Source organism: Pseudophryne corroboree, chromosome 7 (genome assembly GCF_028390025.1).
Source record: "Pseudophryne corroboree isolate aPseCor3 chromosome 7, aPseCor3.hap2, whole genome shotgun sequence".
In the NCBI taxonomy this organism is placed as follows: Eukaryota; Metazoa; Chordata; class Amphibia; order Anura; family Myobatrachidae; genus Pseudophryne; species Pseudophryne corroboree.
Window position 1 is genome coordinate 500130636 of NC_086450.1, and position 24874 is coordinate 500155509.

A 24874-nucleotide genomic window follows, 5' to 3' on the forward strand; every position below is an offset into this window, starting at 1 on the left:
AAACTGCAGTTGCTTATTGCAGTTCCAATCTGCTCTCCTTTTACTAGCGTTCACCCGTTACGTTAGCGGCTGATCACAGTTGCAATTAGGGGCAATTTATTATTACAAGTTTCTCTGACGTCCTAGTGGATGCTGGGGACTCCGTAAGGACCATGGGGAATAGCGGCTCCGCAGGAGACTGGGCACAAAAGTAAAGCTTTAGAACTACCTGGTGTGCACTGGCTCCTCCCCCTATGACCCTCCTCCAAGCCTCAGTTAGATTTTTGTGCCTGAACGAGAAGGGTGCACACTAGGTGGCTCTCCTGAGCTGCTTAGTGAAAAGTTTAGTTTTAGGTTTTTTATGTTCAGTGAGACCTGCTGGCAACAGGCTCACTGCATCGAGGGACTAAGGGGAGAAGAAGCGAACTCACCTGCGTGCAGAGTGGATTGGGCTTCTTAGGCTACTGGACATTAGCTCCAGAGGGACCGATCACAGGCCCAGCCATGGATAGGTCCCAGAGCCGCGCCGCCGGCCCCCTTACAGAGACAGAAGAGGTCCGGAAAATCGGCGGCAGAAGACGTCCTGTCTTCAACAAGGTAGCGCACAGCACTGCAGCTGTGCGCCATTGCTCTCAGCACACTTCACACTCCGGTCACTGAGGGTGCAGGGCGCTGGGGGGGGGGCGCCCTGAGACGCAATAAAAACACCTTGGATGGCAAAAAATGCATCACGTATAGCTCCTGGGCTATATGGATGAATTTAACCCCTGCCAGAATACACAGAAAAATGGGAGATAGGCTCCGCCCCCTTCTCGGCGGCCTTATCTCCTCAGCACACTGGCGCCATTTTCCCTCACAGCTCCGTTGGAGGGAAGCTCCCTGGCTCTCCCCTGCAGTCACTACACTACAGAAAGGGTTAAAAAAGAGAGGGGGGCACTAATTACGCGCAGTATTAAAAATACAGCAGCTATAAGGGGAAAAACACTTATATAAGGTTATCCCTGTATGTGTGTGTATATATATATATATATATATATATATATATATATATATATATATATATATATATATATATATAATATGTATATATGTGTGTGTGTGTGTGTGTGTGTGTGTATGTATATATATATATATATCTCGCGCTCTGGTGTGTGCTGGCAAACTCTCCCTCTGTCTCCCCAAAGGGCTAGTGGGGTCCTGTCCTCTATCAGAGCATTCCCTGTGTGTGTGCTGTGTGTCGGTACGTTTGTGTCGACATGTATGAGGAGAAAAATGATGTGGAGACGGAGCAGATTGCCTGTAATAGTGATGTCACCCCCTAGGGGGTCGACACCTGAGTGGATGAACTGTTGGAAGGAATTACGTGACAGTGTCAGCTCTGTATAAAAGACAGTGGTTGACATGAGACAGCCGGCTACTCGGCTTGTGCCTGTCCAGACGTCTCATAGGCCGTCAGGGGCTCTAAAGCGCCCGTTACCTCAGATGGCAGATATAGACGCCGACACGGATACTGACTCCAGTGTCGACGGTGAAGAGACAAATGTGACTTCCAGTAGGGCCACACGTTACATGATTGAGGCAATGAAATTTTTTTTACACATTTCTGATAATACAAGTACCACCAAAAAGGGGTATTATGTTCGGTGAGGAAAAACTACCTGTAGTTTTCCTGAATCTGAGAAATTAAATGAGGTGTGTGATGATGCGTGGGTTTCCCCCGATAACAACTGATAAATTCTAAAATGTTATTGGCATTATATCCTTTCCCAATACAATGTGTTTGAAATAGTCAAAATAAGAAAAGAATGTGTATTGGCATTATATCCTTTCCCGCCAGAGGTTAGGGTGCGTTGGGAAACACCCCCTAGGGTGGATAAAGCGCTCACACGCTTGTAAGAACAAGGGCTCTACCCTCCTGAGATGGCCGCCCTTAAGGATCCTGCTGATAGAAAGCAGGAGGGTATCCTAAAATGTATTTACACACATACTGGTGTTATACTGCGACCAGCAATCGCCTCAGCCTGGATGTGCAGTGCTGGGTTGGCGTGGTCGGATTCCCTGACTGAAAATATTGATACCCTAGATAGGGACAGTATATTATTGCCTATAGAGCATTTAAAAGATGCATTTCTATATATGCGTGATGCACAGCGGAATATTTGCCGACTGGCATCAAGTCTAAGTGCGTTGTCCATTTCTGCCAGTAGAGGGTTATGGACACGACAGTGGTCAGGTGATGCGGATTCCAAACGGCATTTGGAAGTATTGCCTTATTAAGGGGAGGAGTTATTTGGGGTCGGTCTTTCAGACCTGGTGGCCACGGCAACAGCTGGGAAATCCACGTTTGTACCCCAGGTCGCCTCTCAACATAAGAAGACGCCGTATTATCAGGCGCAGTCTTTTCGTGGGCAAGCGGGCAAAAGGTTCCTCATTTCTGCCCCGTGACAGAGGGAGAGGAAAAAGGCTGCAGAAATCAGCCAGTTCCCAGGAACAGAAGCCCTCTCCCGCCTCTGCCAAGCCCTCAGTATGACGCTGGGGCTTTACAAGCAGAATCAGGCACGGTGGGGGCCCGTCTCAATGAATTTCAGCGCGCAGTGGGCTCACTCGCAAGTAGACCCCTTCAGGTGATATCTCAGGGGTACAAATTGGAATTCGAGACGTCTCCCCCTCGCCGTTTCCTAAAGTCGGCTTTACCGATGTCTCCTTCTGACAGGGAGGCAGTTTTGGAAGCCATTCACAAGCTGTATTCCCAGCAGGTGATAATCAAGGTACCCCTCCTGCAACAGGGAACGGGGTATTATTCCACACTGTTGTGGTACCGAAGCCGGACGGCTCGGTGAGACCGATTCTAAATCTAAAATCTTGAACACTTACATACGGAGGTTCAAATTCAAGATTGAGTCACTCAGAGCAGTGATTGCGAACCTGGAAGAAGGGGACTACATGATGTCTCGGGACATCAAGGATGCTCACCTTCATGTCCCAATTTACCCTTCTCACCAAGGGTACCTCAGGTTTATGGTACAGAACTGTCACTATCCGTTTCAGACGCTGCCGTATGGATGGTCCACGGCACCCTGGGTCTTTACCAAGGTAATGGCCGAAATGATGATACTCCTTCGAAGGAAGGGAATTTTAGTTATCCCTTACTTGGACGATTCCCTGATAAGGGTAAGATCCAGGGAACAGTTGGAGGTCGGTGTAGCACTATCTCAGGTAGTGTTGCGGCAGCACGATTGGATTCTCAATATTCCAAAATCGCAGCTTATTCCGACGACTCGTCTTCTGTTCCTAGGGATGATCCTGGACACAGTCCAGAAAAAGGTGTTTCTCCCGGAGGAGAAAGTCAGGGAGTTATCCGAGCTAGTCGGGAACCTCCTATAACCGAGCCAAGTCTCAGTACATCAATGAAATGGTTCTGGGAAAAATGGTGGCTTCCTACGAAGCAATCCCATTCGGCAGATTCCACGCAAGAACTTTCCAGTGGGACCTGCTGGACAAATGGTCCGGGTCGCATCTTCAGATGCATCAGCGGATAACCCTGTCACCAAGCACAAGGGTGTCTCTCCTGTGGTGGTTGCAGAGTGCTCATCTTCTAGAAGGCCGCACATTCAGGACTGGGTCCTGGTGACCACGGATGCCAGCCTGCGAGGCTGGGGAGCAGTCACACAGGGAAGGAATTTCCAGAGCTTATGGTCAAGCCTGGAGACATCACTTCACATAAATATCCTGAAGCTAAGGGCCATTTACAATGCTCTAAGCTCAGCAAGACCTCTGCTTCAAGGTCACCCGGAGTTGATCCATTCGGACAACATCACGGCAGTCACCCACGTAAACAGACAGGGTGACACAAGAAGCAGGAGGGCAATGGCAGAAGCTGCAAGGATTCTTCGCTGGGCGGAAAATCATGTGATAGCACTGTCAGCAGTGTTCATTCCGGGAGTGGACAACTGGGAAGCAGACTTCCTCAGCAGACACGACCTCCACCCGGGAGAGTGGGGACTTCACCCAGAAGTCTTCCACATGTTTATAAAACTCGACAAGTATTGCGCCAGGTCAAGGGACCCTCAGGCAATAGCTGTAGACGCTCTGGTAACACAGTGGGTGTACCAGTCAGTGTATGTGTTCCCTCCTCTGCCTCTCATACCCAAGGTACTGAGAATTATAAGATGGAGAGGAGTAAGCACTATATTCGTGGCTCCGGATTGGCCAAGAAGGACTTGGTAACCGGAACTTCAAGAGATGCTCACGGAGGATCCGTGGCCTCTACCTCTAAGAAGGGACCTGCTACAGCAAGGACCCTGTCTGTTCCAAGACTTACCGCGGCTGCGTTTGACGGCATGGCGGTTGAACGCCGGATCCTAAAGGAGAAAGGCATTCCGGATGAAGTCATTCCTATCCTGATCAAAGCCAGGAAAGATATAACCGCAAAACATTATCACCGCATTTGGCGAAAATATGTTGCGTGGTGCGAGGCCAGTAAGGCCCCGACGGAGGAATTTTTCAACTAGGTCGATTCCTACATTTCCTGCAAACAGGAGTGTCTATGGGCCTGAAATGGGGGTCCATTAAGGTTCAAATTTCGGCCCTGTCAATTTTCTTCCAAAAAGAACTAGCTTCAGTCCCTGAAGTTCAGACGTTTGTGAAAGGGGTACTGTATATACAGCCTCCTTTTGTGCCTCCAGTGGCACCTTGGGATCTAAATGTAGTTTTTGGGTTCCAAAAGTCACATTGGTTTGAACCACTTAAATATGTGGAGTTAAAATATCTCACATGGAAAGCTACTAGGGACTTGGAGGACTCCAGATTGCTAGATGTTGTCAGAGCCCTGGAAATATAGGTTTCCAGGACGGCTGGAGTCAGAAAATCTGACTCGTTTATTCTGTATGCACCCAACAAGCTGGGTGCTCCTGCTTCTAAGCAGACTATTGCTCGTTGGATTTGTAGTACAATTCAGCTTGCACATTCTGTGGCAGGCCTGCCACAGCCAAAATCTGTAAAAGCCCATTCCACAAGGAAGGTGGGCTCATCTTGGGCGGCTGCCCGAGGGGTCTCTGCTTTACAGCTTTGCCGAGCAGCTACTTGGTCAGGAGCAAATACGTTTGTAAAATTCTACAAATTTGATACCCTGGCTGAGGAGGACCTGGAGTTCTCTCATTTGGTGCTGCAGAGTCATCCGCACTCTCCCGCCCGTTTGGGAGCTTTGGTATAATCCCCATGGTCCTTACGGAGTCCCCAGCATCCACTAGGACATCAGAGAAAATAAGAATTTACTTACCGATAATTCTATTTCTCGTAGTCCGTAGTGGATGCTGGGCGCCCATCCCAAGTGCGGATTGTCTGCAATACTGGTACATAGTTATTGTTACCAAAAAATCGGGTTATTGCTGTAGTGAGCCATCTTTTCTAGAGGCTCCTCTGTTATCATGCTGTTAACTGGGTTTAGATCACAAGTTATTTGGTGTGGCTGGTATGAGTCTTACCCGGGATTCAAAAATCCTTCCTTATTGTGTACGCTCGTCCGGGCACAGTATCCTAACTGAGGCTTGGAGGAGGGTCATAGGGGGAGGAGCCAGTGCACACCAGGTAGTTCTAAAGCTTTACTTTTGTGCCCAGTCTCCTGCGGAGCCGCTATTCCCCATGGTCCTTACGGAGTCCCCAGCATCCACTACGGACTACGAGAAATAGAATTATCGGTAAGTAAATTCTTATTTTATAATTAAGTGTCCCCCGTGTTTGCCTATGGGCTACAGATCACAGAATTTACTGGAAGAAATGCAAATGTGGTTATTGATGTGGTGCAGGGGCTGCTGAGCGCACTTTCTCACCGGTTGCTGACTGCACTGACTCTCTCACTGTGTGGTGGTTGCTGACTGCACTGACTCTTTCTCACTGTGTGGTGGTTGCTGACTGCACTGACTTTCTCACTGTGTGCTGACTGCACTGACTTTCTCACTGTGTGCTGACTGCACTGACTTTCTCACTGTGTGCTGACTGCACTGACTTTCTCACTGTGTGCTGACTGCACTGACTTTCTCACTGTGTGCTGACTGCACTGACTTTCTCACTGTGTGCTGACTGCACTGACTTTCTCACTGTGTGCTGACTGCACTGACTCTTTCTCACTGTGTGCTGACTGCACTGACTCTTTTTTACTCACTGTGTGCTGACTGCACTGACTTTCTCACTGTGTGCTGACTGCACTGACTTTCTCACTGTGTGCTGACTGCACTGACTCTTTCTCACTGTGTGCTGACTGCACTGACTCTTTCTCACTGTGTGCTGACTGCACTGACTTTCTCACTGTGTGCTGACTGCACTGACTTTCTCACTGTGCGCTGACTGCACTGACTCTTTCTCACTGTGTGCTGACAGCACTGACTCTTTCTCACTGTGTGCTGACTGCACTGACTTTCTCACTGTGTGCTGACTGCACTGACTCTTTTTTTACTCACTGTGTGCTGACTGCACTGACTCTTTTTTACTCACTGTGTGCTGACTGCACTGACTTTCTCACTGTGTGCTGACTGCACTGACTTTCTCGTGTGCTGACTGCACTGACTTTCTCAGTGTGTGCTGACTGCACTGACTTTCTCAGTGTGTGCTGACTGCACTGACTCTTTCTTCTCGCTGTGTGCTGACTGCACTGACTCTTTCTGCTCACTGTGGGCTGACTGCACTGACTTTCTGCTCACTGTGTGCTGACTGCACTGACTCTTTCTGCTCACTGTGCTGACTGCACTGACTCTTTCTTCTCACTGTGTGCTGACTGCACTGACTTTCTTCTCACTGTGTGCTGACTGCACTGACTCTTTCTTCTCACTGTGTGCTGACTGCACTGACTCTTTCTTCTCACTGTGTGCTGACTGCACTGACTCTTCTCACTGTGTGCTGACTGCACTGACTCTTTCTTCTCACTGTGTGCTGACTGCACTGACTCTTTCTTCTCACTGTGTGCTGACTGCACTGACTCTTTCTTCTCACTGTGTGCTGACTGCACTGACTCTTTCTTCTCACTGTGTGCTGACTGCACTGACTCTTTCTTCTCACTGTGTGCTGACTGCACTGACTCTTTCTTCTCACTGTGTGCTGACTGCACTGACTCTTTCTTCTCACTGTGTGCTGACTGCACTGACTCTTTCTTCTCACTGTGTGCTGACTGCACTGACTCTTTCTTCTCACTGTGTGCTGACTGCACTGACTCTTTCTTCTCACTGTGTGCTGACTGCACTGACTTTCTTCTCACTGTGTGCTGACTGCACTGACTTTCTTCTCACTGTGTGCTGACTGCACTGACTTTCTTCTCACTGTGTGGTGGCTGCTGAGTGCAATGGTTCTTACGGTGTTGTTTTGTACAGGAGGAAGATGCCAGCGATGATGAACCCCTCATCACTAAAGTGCAGAAGAGGGGGCGACCCAACAGTGGTGACGATGAGCCGGGGAACAAGCAGCCACCTGAGAAGAAAAGGAAACCACTTGATGGTGAGCACTGCTGGGTGTCTTTTTATAAGGAGGATGGGAGGTCTACAGGTTTGTGTAAGCCCTGTCCACCGTTACCACCTATCCTGAAGATGTGGTTTGTGATATAGATGGGCAGTGAGTCACACACCATCGGCACTGTAGAAACAACCCGCTTGGATTGGTTGCCTGTAACGGCCATTGGCATTGAGCAGCTCTGGCCATGCCTGTTGTTTTTGGTAATGCGACTGGCCAATATTGCCAGATAAGTTAAATTTAAAATGACAGCGATGCCTAATGAGCTCATTGGCTTTAATTACTGGACATGTTGGTAAATGCATTCAGAAACTGGCATTGATTGGCCTATTGGGGTCCTCTCTCAGCAGCACTAGCTGGCCCCAGCGACGTCCTTAGAGAGTCTGAGCAAACATGGCGGAGCGTCAGGAATGGTGGCCTCTGTGGCTAGCTATGGGAGGGATGGTGTGACAGGACGGTTCCGTACGAAAGCACTCGCCGCTTTCGTGTCCCGTCTCCTGCGCACAGAATGGAGGGTCAAGTCACACGAGGCCTGACCACATAGGGGATTCCCGCTTAGCATCAGTAACAGCCTGTTACCGACTCCACCCACTGCGTTGTGGGCGGGTTTATGCTGCCACCACCAAACTCCTAACCTGCCGTGGCGTTTGGAACCACGGTTCTGCTCTGTATGTGCCGACGCACTGCCTTACCACACCTGTGTGGTGTTGACGAATCCCCACTAGCCACTTGCTAGGCCTCTGCCGGTAGCTGGCGGAACTTGGAGACGTTAGGTGCTTCCCTGGACAGCCGGAGGACGGGGCTAGGTTTGGCCTAACCCTGTAGGTCACAAGATGAAGCAATCTTCTTGAGGCAATGATGTTTATTTGCTCAAATATAACCTTTAAAAAGGCTCCTCCCTATTGCTAGGGGCAACAGCATACAACAAGATGTTTCAGCAGAATAAAGATGGTACAATACAATTTCCATGGGCCAACTGCCCTCCTTTTATCCCACTCCAATACACATTACCACAGGGGGTAAGCCCGCCCTGTGGTGTACAACCAATCAATGTTTACCCATGAGCTGTGCATGCCTTGGTCACATGCACAGCTAACATTGTTCTCTATGGACAGTGGGGAGTGGTCGTTCTCCTATGACTGTCCCATCCTGAAGGATCAGGATACGCCCCGGTGCCGTTCAGTCTAGGCTGGGGGAAGTTTTCCCTCCTAAACTGACTTCCAGAAACCTGCCCGGGACCCAGCCCACTGCCTGCAGCCTGGATTTGGGCTCCAGAGCTGGGCAGCCTGGCTCCCCGGTCCAGGTTTCCAGGCCACTACGGGTGATCTCCATGGAGCTCCAGAAAACCACTCGGCTTGTTTCAAAGCTGAGCTTCTTCTCTCTCTCCCAATGCCCCTTTAAAGTGTGAGGCTGGATGGGAAAGTATTCCGTTTTGGGGGAAAAGGTCTGGGAGAATCCATCAGCCTGCACAGCCATGGATTCCCCCCTCCTGGGACACACAACCAAGTAAGTGCATTTTACCTTTAAATACATCACATTTAAAACACACTGTACATTCCCCTTTAAGTACTGTGCTCAGCGCTGGGCTCCCCTAGCCCTGCAGCCTGGCTGCTAGGGCTCTCCCTCTCTGCGCTGGAGGTTTGGGGCTGGCTTCCCCCATCCTCCAGCCTGCCTGCCTGCCATTGGGGTCCAGGGAGCTGGCGCTCCCTGTCCCCCCAGTGGGGCACTCCCTTTGTGGCCTCGCCGCAAGTAGCGGTGCACCCCCCTGATCCGAAGCCCGGCGGCCCGGGACACTTGTCCCGGCCGCCGTGGCTCTGGGTCCTTTGCAGCGCTGAGGTGCCGGGAGCGTAGCTCCCGTACCCCAGCACTCACCAACCTACTCATCCCCCCCGCCGCCAGGGAGCCGGCTAGCCCGGTCCCCTGTATGCGACGCTGGATCTGTGGCCTCGCCGCAGCGTCCGGCGGGGAGCCGGGCTGCGGCGCACCCCCTTGCCGCCCAGCAGCCCGGGACGTTCGTCGCGGCTGGCCGCCTCCAGTGTGCTGAAGCGCCGGGAGCAGAGCTCCCGTCCCCCAGCACAGGCAAGCCCAGAGCGCGCTGCAGCGGGAGCTGAGCTCCCAGCCGCAGCGGCTCACCCTTCTCCCCCCGGCGCGCACACAGCTCAGTGCGCCGGGGGGCTGTGCTCACCGCTGCCGGGAGCAGAGCTCCCGGACCCTGGCGGTCAGCGGCGCACTCCGATCGCTGCAGCGGGAGCTGATCTCCCGGCTGCAGCGGTTCACCTATCCCCCGGCGCGCACACACTGTTCAGCGCGCCGGGGGCTGCCCTCACTGCTCCGGAGAGGTCCGGGACCGCGGCACACATTTAAAATACATATTTTAAACATTAATAAAAACACGGCGCCTAGCGCCCACAATATTTTGTCTCATTAATGGCGCCGGGCACTAGGGGTTAACCCCTTCAGTGCCGCGGCGGCCATTTTCCACGTGGCTGGGGCCTCGCCGGCCACAGATGGTCTGTCTAGAACTGGGACAGTGACTCAAGGATGCTCTCTCTCTTCTAGGCGGCCAGTCAGAAGAGGATTCTGGGATCGAACAGAGGGATTCCAAAAGACTGTCCGAAAGTTCCCCAGAAGCCCTAACATTGAAGACAGACCAAAAAGGGAGAGCGCAACAGACTGTCAACAAGAAAGAAAAGCAAGCCCAGAGGAAAGAAGAGAGCAAACCCATGAAGGGCAGTGACCGAAAAGAGACACCACAGGCACATGTTAGACGACCACAGAAAGGAAATGATACAGACAGTGATATTGAAGAGACTATCCCTGCGGGAGAGACAGACAGTGACGCTGGAGGTTCTTCAAATAAAAAGACTGTCCCAAGGAAGCGCATGGCAATGAAAAGGGCAGCCGGAAAGCTGAAGACTGCTGTAGAATCCAGTGAGAATGAGGATGAGACGGCCACACAGAAGACAGCGCAGAATGCAGAATCCGACAGTGAGGCAGAAGTAGCCGACACCAGGCAAAAGGATATACAAAAAAAGAGAAAAGCGAGGGTCGGGAAAAGTCAGGGTGAAGCTAGAAAGAAGACCGGTGCCAGGCAAAATGCTAAGCAACGTGACACCAAGACTACAAAGAGATCTCAGAAGAGAGAGACTGATAGTGAAAGTGAATCGAGCAATGAGAGTGATATAGATGAGCCAGTACTCAAGAAAAAGGGGGGTGAAGTCAAGACTGTGCTCAAGAAGCACAAAGAGACAGACACAGAGAGTGAGCCTGAAGTCAAAGGAAAGGACAAGCCAGACAAAGACAGCGACAGTGACAAAGAGGACAGTGAAGACGAAGAGCAAGCAGTAAAGGCCAAACCAAAGAAAGACGGCGACGAAGAGGAGGACAATGGGAATTCAGTAACGAAAGATAGTGACAGTGATGAGGAAGACGGGAATTCAGTAAAGAAAGATAGTGACAGTGAAGAAGAACAAAGTGCAATGAAGGCAGTGCCAAAGAAGGGGGATAAAAGTGTCAGCAAGGAGGAAGAGAGTGATGAAGACAGTAATTGTGAGGAAGAGGAGAACACGGCAAAAGGTAAGAAAGAGGCAAAGCAAACCAGCAAACACAATGGAGTAAAGAAACCCAAGAAGACTCCAGATAAGCATAAAGGGACTGGTGGAAAGGACAAGAAAGCCACTCAGGACAGTGATTCCCAGGATAGCGAGGAGGAAGACAAAACGGATAAAAAAGTTCAAGGAAAAGATGGAGGCGAAAGTGACTCCTCTGAGAACTCTGAGTCCAGCAAAAAGGAGAAGAGTGATAAGATGCAGGGCAAGGTAAGCTGTGGGAGATACTGGGAGACCTGCTCTATCCAAACCACCTTAATTGAACGTCTTTCTCTGCTGTTCTCAGGTCACCTCCAAGGAAGACCACCCCAGCATCGTCCGACTGAAGAGATACGTCCTGACCTGCGGAGCTCGCAGGAACTACAAGAAGCTGTTTCAGGATTGCCGCTCAGTGAAATCTATGGTGCAGGTCCTGAAGAATGAGCTGGAGGAGTTGGGGGTAAAAGGTGAGAGGCGGGAGATGTTGTCTGTGCTTCTCATTGGTCAGAATAGGGGCTGATCTTGGGGCGGACGAATCTCTGTGCTTGGGTACAAATGTCAGATTTTTGCACAGATGGTTGGACAATAGGGCTGGTGCAAGTGCCGATATGAATAGTGGCGGTTGCTGCGTTTGGCGTAAAATAATTTGGCGCAATGATTTCCCGCAGGCGAATGGCCTCCTTGCATTAGCTGCTCAGGATCTCGCCTTAGCATAAGGTAGTAAGCCTGGCTTCCATTGTGTGAATTTGCCTTTAGGAGTGTAAGAGACGTGCTGTATACAGTCATAGAGGGTGGTGGGAGTAGTGGCTTTGTATGTAAGCTGATGTCTGAGAACGTGCTTGCCTTTATCATAGGTAACCCAAGCCTGGAGAAATGCCGCGTCGTGCGCCTGAAGAGAGAGGAGGCCGCAGAGCTGGCGGAGTTGGACACCAGCAATATCTTACCAACAGTCGGTGAGTCCATCCAGGGAGGTGGCGTTTACACCATGGTGCTCTTACCTTCGCTAGGTTCAGTATATTAATAATGGAAGGAGATACTGCATTGTGCTTTGGGCGTGAACCTGGTATATGAAGACTATTTGAATGGAACCCTAAATGATTTCTAGGGCAACGTCTATACTCTTCTCTGTTTCAGCCCATGTCTGTGACCTTATCACGCTAAACTACCACGTGTCCACTGACTACTAAGCATCAGGCAATAGTAGACCTCTGGGTTCTATGTACTAAGTCATGGAGAGAGATAAAGTGGATGCAGATAAAGTACCATCCACTTTATCTCTCTCCAAGGCTTGGTACATAGATAATCTTGATACGGATTCCACCATGTGCACAGCTTAGAATATCCACAGACCAACTGGGCAGAATTCTGTACAGTCCTTACGGGCCAGTAATAACGGCCATTATTGTGTAGCTCAAACTAGACTCATAACAGCCAATTCCTGATTGGCTCCTGCAGTTTAGTGGATGCGGTCATCTGAATACAACGCACGGCCCTTCCTCCTAGTTATCTGCTCCTTTCCCGGCCCTCTGGTACCGGCACTGAACCTGTTTTGGCTGAGAACCCACCTTAGAATCCATTCTTCACTTTACTTATTTCCTTTTTATATAATTTGTTCGTTGGTTAAATTATTTCTTACGTCCTAGAGGATGCTGGGGACCACATTAGTACCATGGGGTATAGATGGGTCCACTAGGAGCCATTGGCACTTTAAGAGTTTGAGTGTGTGAGCTGGCTTCTCCCTCTATGCCCCTCCTACCAGACTCGGTCTAGAAAATGTGCCCGGGGGAGCCGGTCACAGCTAGGGGAGCTCTCCAGAGTTTCTCTAGTAAAGTTATTTTTTAGAGTTTATTATTTTACAGGGAGACTGCTGGCAACAGCCTCCCTGCTTCGTGGGACTAAGGGGGGGGGGGGGGGAGTAGTGTCCACCCTGCAGGGTCTGAGCCACTATCTCCGCTGACAGGATACTGAGCTCCTGAGGGGATTGAACGTTCCCCGCCACAGGGGATCGCTCACCTCAGCAGTATGCCGCCAACCCCTTACAGAGCCAGAAAATCAAGATGGCAAGATATGGTGGCACAAGGGAAGGAGCGCAGCCCTGAGAGGCTGCGCTCTGGGAAGGCTCAGCGGCACAGTGTTGGCGCTATGAGGGGCATCCTGAGCCAGCGTCTTAATACCCTAGACTGGTCACAGACGCTAACCAGAGACTGAATCCCCAGGCTAGCGTCAGAATCCTCCGTACTCAGACACTCACAGGGGACTGAATCCCCCACCTAGCAACGGAATCCTCAGGCCGGTATAAAGAATTTGTGCGGGAAGACGAGCCATCTTCAAGGGGCGGAGCTTCTCCTCGGAGCGGACCCAGCAGCGTTCAGCTGCATTTTCCTGCCTGCAGTTCCTGTACACGGACGCTGATATCCCTCCAAGCAACTCCAGCTATCCTGTGCGGTACCGGGGGTTGTAGAAGGGGAGGTGGTGAATTTGTTCTGTGTAACCTATACAGTACACAGTGGGCGCTGGTAAGGGGTGTCCTTTATCTAAACAGCGCTGTGTGTGGGTTGGCTCCAAACTGTGTCTCTCTTGCCATTCTCAGGGGGGGAATTCTGTCTAGCCTCCCCTGTGTGGGTGCAGTATTTGGGGTCTCCAGTTAGCTATGTCTAGGGACTCTGTGTCATATGCGGCTGAGGATATGTCCTCTCAGGATGATCTTTCCATGTAATCGGGATTGTACTGTTTTAGCACAGATTCCAGCAAGGGAGCCTGATTGGTTATCCTCTATCAAATCTGATTTATGATATTTCTACTTGGGTTGCTCAGAATGAATTTGCAACTCAGGTTTTACAATACTCTGTGGCAGTTTGTTCTGGTTCGGTTACCTCAGGGACCCCCTCTGTAGGTTCCCACAAACGTGCACTTGCCCAGATTATGCAAGACGACACTGATACCGACTCTGACTGCAGACTGGGATGTGCTGCGGGGGGCCGCATCTCTTGCTAAAGGGGTGCAGTTGATGATAGGGGCTATTAGAGATGTGTTGAATAATGCTGACACAACACCTGAGCAGTTTGAGGAGGCTTGCTTCACTGACAATAAGAAAGCCTCGCTAACCTTCCCTTCATCCAAAGAATTAAATGCTATTTTTGAAAAAGCATGGGAAAACCTGGAGAAAAAATTCCAGATCCCTAGGAAGGTTCTGGTTGCTTTCCCCTTCCCTCAGGAGGATAGAAAGAAATGGGAAAAACCACCCATAGTGGACGCATCTGTATCCAGACTCTCGAATAAGGTGCTTTTACCGGTTCCGTGATCTACCGCCTTAAAGGAGCCGACTGATCACAAAATTGATACTACGCTCAAATCCATATACACGGCTTCAGGGGCGATACTACGGCCTACTATTGCCTGTGCATGGATTTCAAAAGCTATAGTAAAGTGGTCAGGCACATTACTTGAGGATTTGGATACAATGGATAAAAGTGACGTAGAATTGTTTTTACGTAACATTCAGGATTCTGCAGGATTTATGGTGGAATCCAAGGCCCTGGGTTCAATGGCTGCAGGAATTTCTTCCATGTCTGTCTCAGCTCGTTGAGGACTGTGGCTGTGCCAGTGGTCTGCCGACGTGGAATCCAGGAGAAATGTGGAGACCCTACCCTACACAGGTCAGGCTCTCTTTGGGGAAGCGTTGGATGCGTGGATCTCCACGGCTACAGCGGGTAAGTCACCTTTTCTTCCCTCATCTGCACCTGCTACGAAGAAACCTTTTTCTTCACCTGCATCACAGTCCTTTCGGGTTGCTAAACCAAGAAAGGCCAAACTGTCCAACACCTTCTTTAGAGGAGGTCGACCAAAATCCAAGAAACCTGCTGCTGCCGGTTCCCAGGAACAGAAACCTGCTTCAGGTACGCCAAAGCCCCCTGTATGACTGTGGACCGTGCGGCCTGGAGGTAGGGTCGGTGGGGGCGAGACTCGGGCATTTCAGTCACGTCTGGGTTTTGTCTGGCCTGGATCCCTGGGTACAACATATCATGTCCCAGGGGTACCGGCTGGAATTTCAAGATCTCCCTCCTCACCGGTTCTTCAAGTCAGGCTTGCCAGCTTTGCCGGCAGACAGGGCTATCCTACAGGGAGCCATCCAGAAGTTGGTGGAGGCACAGGTTATTGTACCAGTTCCTCCACAGATGCAAAACAAGGATTACTATTCGAACCTTTTTGTGGTACCGAAACCGGATGGTTCGGTCAGGCCCATTCTGAACCTAAAATCACTAAACCCCTTTCTGAGGGAATTCAAGTTCAAAATGGAGTCTCTAAGGACAGTGATATCGGGTCTGGAGGAGGGGAAATCCTGGTATCCCTGGATATCAAGGATGCGTACCTCCACATTCCGATATGGCTGCCGCATCAAGCTTATCTCCGATTCGCACTGTTGGACTGTCATTTTCAGTTCCAGACCCTGCCATTCGGCCTTTCCACAGCACCGAGGGTATTCACCAAGGTGATGGTGGAAATGGTTCTCCTCCGCAGACAGGGGGTGAACATAATTCCATATCTGGACGATCTCCTGATAAAGGCATCGTCCAAGGAGAAGCTGTTACGGTCCATAGCTCTCACGGCCCAGCTTCTCGGGGAACATGGTTGGATCCTGAATCTTCCAAAATCACATTTGGAACCAACCAGGAGGTTGTCCTTTCTGGGAATGATCCTCGACACGGAAGTGCAGAGGGTGTTTCTTTCAGAGGAAAAAGCGTTGGTGATACAAACAATAGTCCGGGATGTCCTGAAGCCAGCCCGGGTGTCTGTTCATCAGTGAATTCGCCTTCTGGAGAAGATGGTGGCCTCTTAGGAGGCTCTGCAGTACGGGACGTTTCATGCTCTGTCCTTCCAACTGGATCTCCTGGACAAGTGGTCAGGGATCCCATCTACACATGCACCAGAGAATACGTCTGTTGCCAAAGGCCAGGATTTCACTCCTCTGGTGGCTGCAATTACCTCACCTTCTGGAGGGCCGCAGGTTCGGGATTCAGGACTGGATCCTTCTAACCACAGATGCAAGTCTCCGGGGCTGGGGCTCAGTCACTCAAGGGGAAACCTTCCAAGGAAGGTGGTCAAGTCTGGAAGCCGGCCTGCTGATAAACATTCTGGAACTAAGAGCCGTCTACAACGGTCTTCTCCAAGCGGCCCATCTTCTGAGAAATCGGGCCATTCAAGTGCAGTCGGACAATGTAACAACAGTGGCTTACATAAACCGACAGGGCGGAACTAAGAGCAGAGCTGCGATGTCAGAGGTAACAAGAATAATCCCCTGGGCAGAAAAACACGCGTTGGCCCTGTCAGCAATCTTCATTCTTGGAGTAGACAGCTGGGAAGCGGACTTCCTCAGCAGACACCATCTCCATCCAGGGGAGTGGGGTCTCCATCCGGAGGTGTTCAAGGAGGTAACAGATCTCTGGGGCGTACCCCCAGATCGACATGATGGCCTCTCGTCTCAACAAGAAGCTTCGGCGGTATTGTTCTAGGTCGAGGGACCCTGTGACTCCGTGGGTGTTCCAGTCGGTGTACGTGTTTCCTCCACTTCCACTAATTCCAAGAGTTCTCAAATTCATAAGGAGAACAAGAGTTCAGGCAATCCTCATTGCTCCGGACTGGCCAAAAAGGGCTTGGTACGCGGATCTTCTGGATCTACTGCTAGAAGAGCCGAGGCTGCTTCCTCTTCAGGAGGACCTGTTGCAGCAGGGGCCGTTCGCCTATCAAGACTTACCACGGCTACGTTTGACGGCATGGAGGTTGAACGCCATATACTAGCTCGGAAGGGCATTCCGAACAAGGTTATTCCATCAAAACATAACCATCGTATTTGGAAAAAATATGTATCTTGGTGTGAGTCCAAGAAGTTTCCTACGGTGGAGTTTCAACTGAGACGTTTTCTCCTCTTCCTACAAGGAGGTGTGGATATGGGCCTGAGGTTAGGATCCATAAAGGTCCAAATTTCGGCCCTATCCATTTTCTTACAGAAACGGTTGGCTGCCCTCCCTGAGGTTCAGACTGTTTTGAAGGGAGTTATGCACATCCAACCTCCCTTTGTTCTTCCTACGGCGCCCTGGGATCTTAACATGGTGTTGCAGTTCCTCCAGTCGGACTGGTTTGAACCTCTACAGGAGGTTGAGGTCAAGTTTCTCACGTGGAAGGCTGTCAGTTTGTTGGCCTTAGCTTCTGCTAGACGTGTGTCGGATTTGGGGGCTTTGTCATGTAAAAGCCCATACTTTATCTTCCATGAAGATAGAGCTGAGCTTCGGACACGTCAGCAGTTTCTTCCGAAGGCTGTGTCGGCATTTCATATCAACCAACCTATTGTGGTGCCAGTTGCGACTGACTCCTCAATTTCATCAAAGTCCTTAGATGTTGTAAGGGCTCTAAAGATCTTTGTGAGGAGGACTGCTCGTCACAGAAAATTGGACTGTTTGTCCTGTATGATCCCAAGAAAATTGGGTGTCCTGCTTCTAAGCAGACGATCTCTCGCTGGATCAGGTTCACTATCCAGCATGCGTATTCTACGGCAGGCTTGCCGTGTCCTACGTCTGTTAAGGCCCACTCTACTCGTAAGGTGGGTTCTTCCTGGGCGGCTGCCCGGGGTGTCTCGGCATTACAATTCTGCCGAGCAGCTACTTGGTCGGAGTCGAACACGTTCGCAAAGTTCTACAAGTTCAATACTTTGGCCTCTGAGCACCTTAAGTTTGGTCAATTGGTTCTGCAGGAGCCTCCACGCTCTCCCTCCCGTTCTGGGAGCTTTGGTACATCCCCATGGTACTAATGTGGACCCCAGCATCCTCTAGGACGTAAGAGAAAATAAGAATTTACTTACCGATAATTCTATTTCTCGTAGTCCGTAGTGGATGCTGGGGACTCCGTCAGGACCATGGGGAATAGCGGCTCCGCAGGAGACAGGGCACAAAAGTAAAAGCTTTAGGATCAGGTGGTGTGCACTGGCTCCTCCCCCTATGACCCTCCTCCAAGCCTCAGTTAGGATACTGTGCCCGGACGAGCGTACACAATAAGGAAGGATTTTGAATCCCGGGTAAGACTCATACCAGCCACACCAATCACACCGTACAACCTGTGATCTGAACCCAGTTAACAGCATGATAACAGCGGAGCCTCTGAAAAGATGGCTCACAACAATAATAACCCGATTTTTGTAACAATAACTATGTACAAGTATTGCAGACAATCCGCACTTGGGATGGGCGCCCAGCATCCACTACGGACTACGAGAAATAGAATTATCGGTAAGTAAATTCTTATTTTCTCTGACGTCCTAAGTGGATGCTGGGGACTCCGTCAGGACCATGGGGATTATACCAAAGCTCCCAAACGGGCGGGAGAGTGCGGATGACTCTGCAGCACCGAATGAGAGAACTCCAGGTCCTCCTCAGTCAGGGTGTGCCCCTGACCAAGTAGCTGCTCGGCAAAGTTGTAAAGCCGAGACCCCTCGGGCAGCCGCCCAAGATGAGCCCACCTTCCTTGTGGAATGGGCATTTACATATTTTGGCTGTGGCAGGCCTGCCACAGAATGTGCAAGCTGAATTGTACTACACATCCAACTAGCAATCGTCTGCTTAGAAGCAAGAGCACCCAGTTTGTTGGGTGCATACAGGATAACAGCAAGTCAGTTTTCCTGACTCCAGCCGTCCTGGAAACCTATATTTTCAGGGCCCTGACAACATCTAGCAACTTGGAGTCCTCCAAGTCCCTAGTAGCCGCAGGTACCACAATAAGCTGGTTCAGGTGAAACGCTGACACCACCTTAGGGAGAAACTGGGGACGAGTCCGCAGCTCTGCCCTGTCCGAATGGACAATCAGATATGGGCTTTTGTGAGACAAAGCCGCCAATTCTGACACTCGCCTGGCCGAGGCCAGGGCCAACATCATGGTCATCTTTCCATGTGAGATATTTCAAATCCACAGATTTGAGCGGTTTAAACTAATGTGATTTGAGGAATCCCAGAACTACGTTGAGATCCCACAGTGCCACTGGAGGCACAAAAGGGGGTTGTATATGCAGTACTCCCTTGACAAACTTCTGGACTTCAGGAACTGAAGCCAATTCTTTCTGGAAGAAAATCGACAGGGCCGAAATTTGAACCTTAATGGACCCCCAATTTGAGGCCCATAGACACTCCTGTTTGCAGGAAATGCAGGAATCGACCGAGTTGGAATTTCTTCGTGGGGCCTTCCTGGCCTCACACCACGCAACATATTTTCGCCACGTGGTGATAATGTTGTGCGGTCACCTCCTTCCTGGCTTTGACCAGGGTAGGAATGACCTCTTCCGGAATGCCTTTTTCCCTTAGGATCCGGCGTTCAACCGCCATGCCGTCAAACGCAGCCGCGGTAAGTCTTGGAACAGACATGGTACTTGCTGAAGCAAGTCCCTTCTTAGCGGCAGAGGCCATGAGTCCTCTGTGAGCATCTTTTGAAGTTCCGGGTACCAAGTCCTTCTTGGCCAATCCGGAGCCACGAGTATAGTTCTTACTCCTCTACGTCTTATAATTCTCAGTACCTTAGGTATGAGAAGCAGAGGAGGGAACACATACACCGACTGGTACACCCACGGTGTTACCAGAACGTCCACAGCTATTGCCTGAGGGTCTCTTGACCTGGCGCAATACCTGTCCAGTTTTTTGTTCAGGCGGGACGCCATCATGTCCACCTTTGGTCTTTCCCAACGGTTCACAATCATGTGGAAGACTTCCCGATGAAGTCCCCACTCTCCCGGGTGGAGGTCGTGCTGAGGAAGTCTGCTTCCCAGTTGTCCACTCCCGGAATGAACACTGCTGCCAGTGCTATCACATGATTTTCCGCCCAGCGAAGAATCCTTGCAGTTTCTGCCATTGCCCTCCTGCTTCTTGTGCCGCCCTGTCTGTTTACGTGGGCGACTGCCGTGGTGTTGTCCCACTGGATCAATACCGGCTGACCTTGAAGCAGAGGTCTTGCTAAGCTTAGAGCATTGTAAATTGCTCTTAGATCCAGTATATTTATGTGGAGAGAAGTCTCCAGACTTGATCACACTCCCTGGAAATTTTTTCCTTGTGTGACTGCTCCCCAGCCGTTCAGGCTGGCATCCGTGGTCACCAGGACCCAGTCCTGAATGCCGAATCTGTGGCCCTTTAGTAGATGAGCACTCTGCAGCCACCACAGAAGAGACACCCTTGTCCTTGGAGACAGGGTTATCCGCTGATGCATCTGAAGATGCGATCCGGACCATTTTTCCAGCAGATCCCACTGAAAAGTTCTTGCGTGAAATCTGCCGAATGGAATCGCTTCGTAAGAAGCCACCATTTTTCCCAGGACCCTTGTGCAATGATGCACTGACACTTTTTCCTGGTTTTAGGAGGTTCCTGACTAGCTCGGATAACTCCCTGGCTTTCTCCTCCGGGAGAAACACCTTTTTCTGGACTGTGTCCAGAATCATCCCTAGGAACAGCAGACGTGTCGTCGGAAGACAGCTGCGATTTTGGAATATTTAGAATCCACCCGTGCTGTCGTAGAACTACTTGAGAGAGTGCTACTCCGACCTCCAACTGTTCTCTGGACCTTGCCCTTATCAGGAGATCGTCCAAGTAAGGGATAATTAAGACGCCTTTTCTTTGAAGAAGAATCATCATTTCGGCCATTACCTTGGTAAAGACCCGGGGTGCCGTGGACAATCCAAACGGCAGCGTCTGAAACTGATAGTGACAGTTTTGTACCACGAACCTGAGGTACCCTTGGTGAGAAGGGCAAATTGGGACATGGAGGTAAGCATCCTTGATGTCCAGGGACACCATATAGTCCCCTTCTTCCTGTTTCGCTATCACTGCTCTGAGTGACTCCATCTTGATTTGAACCTTTGTATGTAAGTGTTCAAATATTTCAGATTTAGAATAGGTCTCACCGAGCCGTCTGGCTTCAGTACCACAATATAGTGTGGAATAATACCCCTTTCCTTGTTGTAGGAGGGGTACTTTGATTATCACCTGCTGGGAATACAGCTTGTGAATTGTTTCCAATACTGCCTCCCTGTCGGAGGGAGACGTTGGTAAAGCAGACTTCAGGAACCTGCGAGGGAGAGACGTCTCGAATTTCCAATCTGTACCCCTGGGATACTACTTGTAGGATCCAGGGGTCCACTTGCGAGTGAGCCCACTGCGCGCTGAAACTCTTGAGACGACCACCCACCGCACCTGAGTCCGCTTGTACGGCCCCAGCGTCATGCTGAGGACTTGGCAAAAGCGGTGGAGGGCTTCTGTTCCTGGGAATGGGCTGCCTGCTGCAGTCTTCTTCCCTTTCCTCTATCCCTGGGCAGATATGACTGGCCTTTTGCCTGCTTGCCCTTATGGGGACGAAAGGACTGAGGCTGAAAAGACGGTGTCTTTTTCTGCTGAGATGTGACTTGGGGTAAAAAAGGTGGATTTTCCAGCTGTTGCCGTGGCCACCAGGTCCGATGGATCGACCCCAAATAACTCCTCCCCTTTATACGGCAATACTTCCATGTGCCGTTTGGAATCTGCATCACCTGACCACTGTCGTGTCCATAAACAACTTCTGGCAGATATGGACATCGCACTTACTCTTGATGCCAGAGTGCAAATATCCCTCTGTGCATCTCGCATATATAGAAATGCATCCTTTAAATGCTCTATAGTCAATAAAATACTGTCCCTGTCAAGGGTATCAATATTTTCAGTCAGGGAATCCGACCAAGCCACCCCAGCGCTGCACATCCAGGCTGAGGCGATTGCTGGTCGCAGTATAACACCAGTATGTGTGTATATACTTCTTAGGATATTTTCCAGCCTCCTATCAGCTGGCTCCTTGAGGGCGGCCGTATCTGGAGACGGTAACGCCACTTGTTTTGATAAGCGTGTGAGCGCCTTATCCACCCGAAGGGGTGTTTCCCAACGCGCCCTAACTTCTGGCAGGAAAGGGTATAACGCCAATAATTTTCTATCGGGGGAAACCCACGCATCATCACACACTTCATTTAATTTATCTGATTCAGGAAAAACTACAGGCAGTTTTTTCACATAATACCCTCTTTTGTGGTACTTGTAGTATCAGAAATATGTAACACCTCCTTCATTGCCCTTAACATGTAACGTGTGGCCCAAATGGAAAATACGTTTGTTTCTTCACCGTCGACACTGGAGTCAGTGTCCGTGTCTGTGTCGACCGACTGAGGTAAATGGGCGTTTTAAAGCCCCTGACGGTGTTTGAGACGCCTGGACAGGTACTAATTGGTTTGCCGGCCGTCTCATGTCGTCAACCGACCTTGCAGCGTGTTGACATTATCACGTAATTCCCTAAATAAGCCATCCATTCCGGTGTCGACTCCCTAGAGAGTGACATCACCATTACAGGCAATTGCTCCGCCTCCTCACCAACATCGTCCTCATACATGTCGACACACACGTACCGACACACAGCACACACACATGGAATGCTCTGATAGAGGACAGGACCCCACTAGCCCTTTGGGGAGACAGAGGGAGACTTTGCCAGCACACACCAAAACGCTATATTATACAGGGACAACCTTATATAAGTGTTTTCCCTTATAGCATCTTAATATATAATAATATCGCCAAATAAGTGCCCCCCCTCTCTGTTTTAACCCTGTTTCTGTAGTGCAGTGCAGGGGAGAGCCTGGGAGCCTTCCTAGCAGCGGAGCTGTGTAGGAAAATGGCGCTGTGTGCTGAGAATAGGCCCCGCCCCCTTTTCGGCGGGCTTCTTCTCCCGTTTTTCTGACAAACTGGCAGGGGTTAAATACATCCATATAGCCCCAGGGGCTATATGTGATGTATTTTTAGCCAGCATAGGTACTTTCATTGCTGCCCAGGGCGCCCCCCCAAGCGCCCTGCACCCTCAGTGACCGTTGGTGTGAAGTGTGCTGAGAGCAATGGCGCACAGCTGCAGTGCTGTGCGCTACCTCATGAAGACTGAGAAGTCTTCAGCCGCCGATTTCTGGACCTCTTCTCTCTTCAGCATCTGCAAGGGGGTCGGCGGCGCGGCTCCGGTGACCCATCCAGGCTGTACCTGTGATCGTCCCTCTGGAGCTAGTGTCCAGTAGCCTAAGAAGCCAATCCATCCTGCACGCAGGTGAGTTCACTTCTTCTCCCCTAAGTCCCTCGTTGCAGTGAGCCTGTTGCCAGCAGGACTCACTGAAAATAAAAAACCTAACAAAACTTTTACTCTAAGCAGCTCTTTAGGAGAGCCACCTAGATTGCACCCTTCTCGGCCGGGCACAAAAACCTAACTGAGGCTGGGAGGAGGGTCATAGGGGGAGGAGCCAGTGCACACCACCTGATCCTAAAGCTTTTACTTTTGTGCCCTGTCTCCTGCGGAGCCGCTATTCCCCATGGTCCTGACGGAGTCCCCAGCATCCACTTAGGACGTCAGAGAAAATAGGATTTTAATTACCTACTAGTAAATCCTTCTCTCGTAGTCCGTAGAGGATGCTGGGCGCCCGCCCAGCGCTTCATGATCCTGCAGTGGTAACTTAGTTCAGTACTGCTTAGTTCTAGGTTAAGTACTGTTTTGTTACTTGGTTAAGTAATCTTGTTCAGTCGTTGCTGATGATTCAAGCTAGTTAGCTTGGTTTGCCTTGTATGTGTGAGCTGGTGTGAATCTCGCCACTATCTGTGTATAATCCTTCTCTCGAAGATGTCCGTCTCCTCCGGCAGAGTTTCTAGACAGTCTGGTAGGAGGGGCATAGAGGGAGGAGCCAGCCCACTCTCAAACTCTTAAAGTGCCAATGGCTCCTAGTGGACCAGTCTATACCCCACGGTACTAATGTGGACCCCAGCATCCTCTACGGACTACGAGAAAAAGATTTACTGGTAGGTAATTAAAATCTTATTTCTCTGACGTCCTAGTGGATGCTGGGAACTCCGTAAGGACCATGGGGAATAGCGGCTCCGCAGGAGACTGGGCACAAAAGTAAAGCTTTAGGACTACCTGGTGTGCACTGGCTCCTCCCCCTATGACCCTCCTCCAAGCCTCCGTTAGATTTTTGTGCCCGGCCGAGAAGGGTGCACACTAGGGGCTCTCCTGAGCTTCTTAGTGAAAGTTTAGTTTTAGGTTTTTTATTTTCAGTGAGATCTGCTGGCAACAGGCTCACTGCATCGAGGGACTAAGGGGAGAAGAAGCGAACCTACTTAAGTGGTGGTAGCTTGGGCTTCTTAGGCTTCTGGACACCATTAGCTCCAGAGGGACCGAACACAGGCCCAGCCTCGGAGCTCGGTCCCAGAGCCGCGCCGCCGCCCCCCTTACAGAGCCAGAAGCAAGAAGAGGTCCGGAAAAATCGGCGGCAGAAGACATCAGTCTTCAACAAGGTAGCGCACAGCACTGCAGCTGTGCGCCATTGTTACTCAGGCACACTTCACACTCCGGTCACTGAGGGTGCAGGGCGCTAGGGGGGGGGGGGGTGCCCTGAGCAGCAATGTAAACACCTTGGCTGGCATAAATACACCACATATAACCCCCAGGGCTATATGGATGTATTTTAACCCCTGCCAGAACTCACCAAAAAGCGGGAGAAAAGGCCGCCGAGAAGGGGGCGGAGCCTATCTCCTCAGCACACGGGCGCCATTTTCCATCACAGCTCCGCTGGAAGGACGTCTCCCTGACTCTCCCCTGCAGTCCTGCACTACAGAAAAGGGTAAAAAAGAGAGGGGGGCACTAATTTGGCGCAGTTTTGATACTAACAGCAGCTATAAAGGGAAAAGCACATTTTATAGTGGTATTCCTGTCTATATATAGCGCTCTGGTGTGTGCTGGCATAC

General features: G+C 50.6%; 1 protein-coding gene across 2 annotated transcripts in view; it reads left to right on the forward strand.

Moving 5' to 3' along the window:
- HIRIP3 (HIRA interacting protein 3) overlaps nucleotides 1-24874 on the forward strand; it is a 74440-nt gene that overhangs the window by 42779 nt on the left and 6787 nt on the right. For both annotated transcript variants that reach the window (XM_063935239.1, XM_063935240.1), the window contains exons 3-6: nucleotides 7338-7461; nucleotides 10033-11291; nucleotides 11368-11527; nucleotides 11915-12013. In XM_063935239.1, the coding sequence (XP_063791309.1) occupies nucleotides 7338-7461; nucleotides 10033-11291; nucleotides 11368-11527; nucleotides 11915-12013 (1642 nt within the window). The remainder of the gene's footprint in view (nucleotides 1-7337; nucleotides 7462-10032; nucleotides 11292-11367; nucleotides 11528-11914; nucleotides 12014-24874) is intronic.